This window comes from Antedon bifida, chromosome 5, assembly GCF_963402885.1.
Source record: "Antedon bifida chromosome 5, ecAntBifi1.1, whole genome shotgun sequence".
Lineage (NCBI taxonomy): Eukaryota > Metazoa > Echinodermata > Crinoidea > Comatulida > Antedonidae > Antedon > Antedon bifida.
Window position 1 is genome coordinate 22,830,941 of NC_136230.1, and position 7,389 is coordinate 22,838,329.

A 7,389-nucleotide genomic window follows, 5' to 3' on the forward strand; every position below is an offset into this window, starting at 1 on the left:
CATGGTAAGACACGCTTTAAGAAGTTAGTTTCCAAAGGAGCCCTTTTTATTTACTTTGTTGCGTATTGTATATTCCATTTTTAACATCTTTTAATCCAGAAGTTACACCTCTTTTATATGACTGTATTATTAAAATAACTTACATATTAGTGTATGTTTAATCTTATACCATTTTAACTCAATTTCACGTGTATTGCTTGTTTTCTTTTTCTTGTATATTGGTAAAAATGATTCTCATCAAAAAAACGAATTTCTGAATCAATGTGAACGAACGAATGATTGTAAGAATGAATGAATGTGAATTAATAAATGATTGAACATATTTCATTTATTCATTCATTCAATAAATGAATTAATAAAAGAACGAACGAACTACGGTAACGAGCGAGTGAACGAACGGACGAATGAACGAATGGGGGAGTTAGCAAACGAACGAATAAATTCATTTACTTTATTTTGGGATACACGCAGTACTCAACATCCATAAGCAAAACATACAAAACAAAAAGAACAAAAACATTTCACCAGGAAATTAACAATATCAAAATAAATGAATGAACGAACTTAAAAAAAAAATATTCGGCGTACTCGGATATTGATCACACTAACATGATTTATTCATGTATCGTCAGTGATTAATTGCTTTTAATAATTAATACTCATTAATGGTCTGCTATTAAGAAGGCGTCGGTTCCACTAAGAACAACAACTATTCTTTTGTTGTAGTTAATGTAAATTGCTCTTCGGAAGCGCGCATGTATTGATTGTTATAGTGTGTACTACAGCTGCTGTGGTTTCCCGTCATTTATTAACCAATGTTTAATGTAATAAATACAAAGGTAGTATAATACAATTAGATGGGAATCACCGTCAATTGGCGTACCGTGGTTAAAATGCACTTTTGATAATTGCAAGACGTTATCTTAATTTAACTTATGAAATAGTTATGGGCTAAACAGTTGACATAACAGACGAAACAATTTTTAGCTATAGTGCCATACTTTCCTGTACCAAAACATGCTCTACTTTGTTAGAAATAGTATTTATTCGTCTATAAACTATACATTACATCAAAAGGTTATCGTTTGTTAATAACAATAACATTCTTTTATTTGTAGCTGCTGATAATTTTATATTGTCCACTGAATTATGAAAATAAAAAATTAGTATATTGATTAAGGAAATCAATTATTTAATTAATAGAAAGGCCGGTAGCAGAATTTATTTGATCAGTTAAACAATAAAAACATATTTAAATACACCTATTATATTCGTCATGTTAAGTTGCATTCAATTCTTTATATAAATTTCCTTTATTTAAAGATGTTTTGTCCCCCAAAAACATGTAAAATGAAGATTAATTAAATCAGACTTTGAATAGGTTATATTCAACCAAAACCCCATAGACTTGAAGCCAATTTTATAAGTTTTTCTTTAACTTACAGTGTTTTCAGGTAAATACATTTTTTTCGATCCAATTTGTGGTCAAAGTGGATAACTATTATGTAACATTAAAATGGCATATTCAACAAAAACATTTTGAAGAATCTTTTTATGGGACAATCTTTAACAAACGCGGTCTTCAATTCCGTAAAACGGAATAAGTGTGAATGCAGCTTTAAACTCTGTCTCCACTATCAAACTAGTTTGACAAAAAAAGTGTGATGTGCCCAAATATGGTATTGATACGACGTCATCTTGTCCATTTATGGGTACATCACATTTGTTGTTACATATAGTTTGATAGTGTATTGTTGAACATTTTTTTAGGTTGTATTTCTATTGGTATTGCTAATCTAAAAGTCAAATCAAAAGAAAATTCACAAACAAAACTTATACATTTACATATGGATTCTTTATGTCACAGTTTTAGATCAATTACTTTGGACATCTAGAGCTAAGTGAATAATTGAACGATACTCTGTAACTGTACAAGCTCTGAACAACCAATTAATTATTGTTAATTGCCATCTTAATGAAATGTCATTAAAAATTTAACTGCGTACATTAAGCATGGTGAACGATCGATTGACGAGAATACCATTAACACCAATATCACATTAACGACACTTGTCGTTTATTAAGAGTGTTTGAGTTCTATGTTTGCTCTTCCAAAAGGTTTCTTATTCAAAGCCAAGTTCTGAATTGAAGTATGCTGCAGCATATTCAATGACCGTGTAATAATCTGCCTATTAAAATATTATTCCATTACACAAGAATGCGACAGGTAAAAACCTAGGTTTTAAAGATAGACCTACACATGGTAGGCCTACTTTCAGTACGATTACGGTTTGCAGACATTGTTTTTTTCACCAATGATAATATCCATAGGCCTACATTATTGTTTTCTTTAGAAAACATGAACTCATAGAGTTTAAACATCCATCACTTTTTTCTGATGGAATAAACTTCTATAGGCCTAAACAGTTTTCGATATTTTCTAGAGTCAAATTTAAATAAATTTATCAATTTCAGAATTCTTCATATAAATAATTTCTAAGGTGTCTTGCATACATTTACTTTCCAGTTTCTTCAGTTTTTTCACCAATTTAATACTACAGTGTCACAGGAATAGAAGAATAGCTAAACCGCCGGGTGATATGACGGTTTAGTTTAAACGGTAATGATGGAACCGATATTGGGCCATATAATATTCTTCTTTACTATTAGGCCCTATGCCCTATTTAAGTGTCTAGAATCAATTAAGTTTTGCATGACATACTTATTTGACTACAGACTACAATGGACAAGAGTCTAGGCCTACATAATAGGAGGGGATGTGGATCCTAAATTATTTTAAAATTAATGTTAGTAAAGATGAATAACTTTGAAAAGTCTTAACGCTTAACCGGTAACTATCGAACTACTGTTGTTCTAAAAGCATGTGACTTTTCAGAATGTTCCCTTGCTCGTAGCCTCAGAGATGCAATGCTGTAGTGTCTATGTTCTGATGATTCGCTGAATGCCGAATGTTCAGGAAAAGAAACACCAGAGGAATGGGATCCAGATACTGCACTACCGGGACCATGAAAAGCACTTAACTCAGGAACTAATCCTGAACTAGGGTCAGAACACATTTTTTGAGAATTATTGCTTGGAGTTCTGTTTTGAATTAGACCTAAAGGCGCTTTCAAATGATCTGAAAAATAGTGCGAATACGGTGATTGAATTAGGGCATGCGACTGTGCTAAAATATGAAATGGATAAGGTACCGATACTAAGGGTAAATGAGCTGATAGCCTCTCATGGGCAGTTGCAAAACAATTTAGAAGTTCCTTTTCAGCTTGTTCAATAATGGCTGATCGTCTGTTTTCTCGTGACGCAAGAGACATTGTTTGGCGGGAATGAATAGGCTGAACGACACCAGATTGCTTCTCCCGTTTTCTCCATTTTGCTCGCCTGTTCTGGAACCAAACCTACAGGAAAAGAAAAGAAAAACAATATGTTAAGGAAGATTTTCTAAATGAATAGGATGATCAAGGAAGAAGTGCATCGACAAGTGGATTGATGATTTATTGATGGATAAATGATTATTGTATCATATTTTGTAGTTATTTATGTAACGTTCTTCGCTATAAATGTATGTAGTTTGCGACGGAAGAATGGTTGACGAACGGATTACGAATGGTTGGATGAACGGGAATGAAAAACAAATCCATATTGATAGACAGGGACTAAAACATTAAAGATTGAAGGGGGTGACTCAACGGGATACACTGTAGAAAGCATTCCCAAAGCTTACCTGAACTCTAGCCTCAGTCAGATCAATTTTTAGAGCTAGCTCTTCTCTGAAATTAAGATAAAATCGGTGAAAAAATGTATCAATTGGATATTTTGATCTTTTTTTAAAATAATAATATTCCAGCCTTGTTTAAAGAAGTCTATCCAAGAGGTTAATTGATATTCATATAATGAACAATTATATATTAGGGCCTAAACAATTCTCATGAATCATACAAGATTAAATAAAATAATATCAGTGTCTTTAGGCCTATAGTATCAAATACGGTAATTTAGCAAAACATAGCTCACTAAAAGAGTTTTGTATATCGTTATCGATACATTCAAGACCCAAACGAAACGTGTTCTGTAAATGGGAAAAGTGACGCCTTCATAGGAGTGTCCACTGAATAGATAGGTATCAAATAAGGAGTTCTACTATAAAGGGACTGCAAAATAACATTGTAGAATTGATGATGTGCAGTTCAATCTTACCTTGTAAAAACATCCGGATAGTGTGTTTTACCAAATGCATTTTCCAGTTCCTCCAGCTGATGACTTGTGAACGTAGTTCTGTATCTTCTCTGCTTCCGCCTTTCCTCAGCTCTACCATGCGAATGAAATCTGTCTACCACATCATCGACGTCAATGGTATCACTGTCATAATCTTGAGGACTTTCAAAACTCTCTGTCAAATCTTCATGATGTTTCAAACGCTGATGCGACTCGTTTGAAGAACAGTCTGAATCAAAAGATTCTCGAAATCTATTCCGTGAATCTTTTAGGCCTAAAGCCTGGGTAGATTCAGTCTGGTGTGAGTCTTTCGAATTCTGACAAGAACTAGCCTGATGCTGGAACCCGGCCTCCATTTTGCCACTCGCTTGAGATGTATTCGTTTTAAAAAAATATTTCTGAAGTAGTCTGGTCGTACGTTTGTCCTTTTTCTAATCTTGCTGCTTGCCGTACTTACTGTACGATTCACTTATACTTAAATCAGCGTCTTAATACGATCTAGAATAATAAAAAGATTAATGTGAACAAAGCGCATACAGCCGGTTGCTTTACTCTAGAAAAGAATATCCTCCTTTTAAAGTTTGGCTACACCGTGAATAATATCCTAATAAAGATAATTAACACCATTATTAATTAATTAGGTAATTAGCTAATGGAATAATGTATAACCAAGGTTGATCAATATTGTTGCCGTTACCATAAACCAATTATTGGTTTTAGAAGTAGTATTATATCCGGTGCCCAACGAAAAATCAACAATGATGAATTCAGTGAATTAAACGCTACGATGCACACATTTTATTCTTAACATAGCCGGTAGTTCCGATATAGACTAATTTTAAGAAAAAAACCACAAAGTCATTATGACGATGCCAAAGCCTGAGGAGAATCGATTTAATTTACTGTTTACTACAAGTATAGTAGTAGAAAAACAAATAAGGTAGAGGGAAAACATTAAGTTATAATACTTCTATCTAAACTCCTGAGCACATTCATGAAAAATCTTGTTTCTAAAATTGAAATAAGAAATAATTGTACAGGCTAAAAATCGATGACATTTTAAATAAATAGTAATTTTAGTATGGGAGGTAGGCCTGTGGTGTATGTTCATATTAATGTGATGATGTATATGTTACGATTATGTACCTGTAAATTGTATAAGACACAAATTAGAATAATGACTAGGCCTTTGCTTAAATTCAAATGCGTGTAGTGGATGATTGTGTTGTGAGTTGTTGTGGTTATTAAAAGATAAAACAGATATACAATGGTGTAAAAAAACCAAAGCAAAGGAGAATGAGGATAATGATGTTGCGAATCGTTCGCTAATGTATAATGGTTACTGGGGAGATATAAGAATAAAGAACGAAGATGAAGATAGGCCTAAAATGATGGCAACGATGAATCAATTGCCAATGATGATGACGACGACGACGATGATAATGACAGCAACGACGACGACGACGACGACGACGACGACGACGACGATGATGATGATGATGATGATGATGATGATGATGATGATGATGAAGACAACGACAATGATGACGATGTTATGACGATGTTGTCGCTGTGCTGTTGTTGATGATGATGCTGATTATGATATGATGCTGATGAACTATAGAGATGCAATAATAACAGAGGAGTTTCAGACAAGGACAAAGATGAATACTAAAGGAATAGTTAGAAAAAAATAGATTATATTAGATGGTGCAGTGAATTACGTCGGCGAAATGTTAACATTTACGACGACGAAATTATAATCAATTACGAGAATTCAACATGACAGCTTAAAAAACTTACCGCTAGCTCGAACTCCAAACAGGATATTTTCGAAAAGGTATAATGATAATAGGCTGTGAGAAATAGTTCACCGATCCGACTAACGTTGTTCTTGTTCCACCTCGGATACTAAATTGCAAATTAGTAACTTGTCTGGCCATTCACACTAGCTTTTAGTTAGATGTGGGTAACGTGTATGTACAGTACTTAATTCATCGTAATAAACAGACAATAGAAATGTGTAAGGTGTTTAAGTTTGTTTAAGTCTTTGATGTAGCGCGACCCAATCACGAGAGCTTTACCCTGGTCACGTACTATCACCGTCGAACTAATCAACTTGTCAAGGGTTCAATTAAACTTGCCTTTGTATCGATTGCAGACCATGGAAGCTAATTGCGACTAATTAATTAATGACAAAATGTACATTTAGGTTATACATGTTAAAAAAGTTTTCAATTAAGAGAACTAACATGTGGAAGAATCAAACATTTATAACACACCTGAGTGTATCCTCGCCATTTGATTAGTTAATTTCGTACTAGGTGTAGTTCAGTAGAGACTGCTATTAGTGATATTACATGGTAAAAAGTTATATTGAATGGTTCTATTGCACGGGAGGTTTTTAAACTAATTTTAATAAGAGTTACTACGTTTGAAAACTAACGCCGTTTAAAAAAGGTCATATACATAAAAATTTGAGTTAGTGTTTACCGACCGACCAACCGACCGACATAGTGAGCTGTAGAGTCGCCCTCTGCACGCCACTAAAAATAAGAAAAAAACCAGATTAGAGATCAAATCAGCAGACTAACTGAATACAAGCGTACCTTGGAACAGTAGGAGTGTTACAATTACAGAAACCATTATAGATATTATAGTACACTATAATATCTCTCTATGCACACACTAATAGTGATGTTAGTACTCTGAGTGCCGCTTACCTGGACAAACTGACAACGGTTAAAAGTTTACCAGCCCGCAAACACTGCTCGCACGCGGGAACGTCATAGTCATCATTTTGCAAACTTATAAAACAAATACTGTAATTGAATGCTTTGTATTCATTCAATTGGAACATTTCATTCGTTGAAAGATTGTAAATCTTTCAGTCATGAAAATATTCTCCACATTCAACTCATAAACAAACATTTTGCACAAAACATATTGACGCATTCAACCAGTAAGCGAATATTTTTTAGTCGCGTGCAAACGCGACTCTACAGCTCACTATGTCGGTTGGTCGGTCGGTAAACACTAACTCAAATTTGAGCACGCAACTGCAGCCATGTATGGCCTTGTTGATATTTGAGATTAGGCCTAGTAGTTTTAACAAAACTAAAAACGAGAGAAAAACTTTCTTTTCAACAACAAAAC

At 33.8% G+C, this 7,389-nt stretch overlaps 1 protein-coding gene across 1 annotated transcript; it reads right to left on the minus strand.

The window, feature by feature from the left end:
* Positions 1 to 2,769: 2,769 nt before the first annotated feature.
* LOC144843427 (uncharacterized) lies at positions 2,770 to 4,589 on the minus strand. Its single transcript, XM_078700212.1, has 3 exons — positions 4,216 to 4,589; positions 3,743 to 3,788; positions 2,770 to 3,416 (listed from the first exon to the last, which is right to left on the minus strand). Exons 1-3 carry the CDS (start codon positions 4,587 to 4,589, stop codon positions 2,856 to 2,858), a joined length of 981 nt encoding a protein of 326 aa, XP_078556338.1. The 3' UTR covers positions 2,770 to 2,855.
* Positions 4,590 to 7,389: the final 2,800 nt, after the last annotated feature.

Excerpts from the sequence above, each read along its gene's own strand:
- LOC144843427 (XM_078700212.1), bottom strand. The coding sequence starts at position 4,589 with ATGGAGGCCGGGTTCCAGCATCAGGCTAGTTCTTGTCAGAATTCGAAA. Across the intron at positions 3,789-4,215 it reads TATCCGGATGTTTTTACAAG|AGAAGAGCTAGCTCTAAAAA; the intron begins GTAAGATTGAAC and ends TCTTAATTTCAG. Across the intron at positions 3,417-3,742 it reads TGACTGAGGCTAGAGTTCAG|GTTTGGTTCCAGAACAGGCG; the intron begins GTAAGCTTTGGG and ends CTTTTCCTGTAG.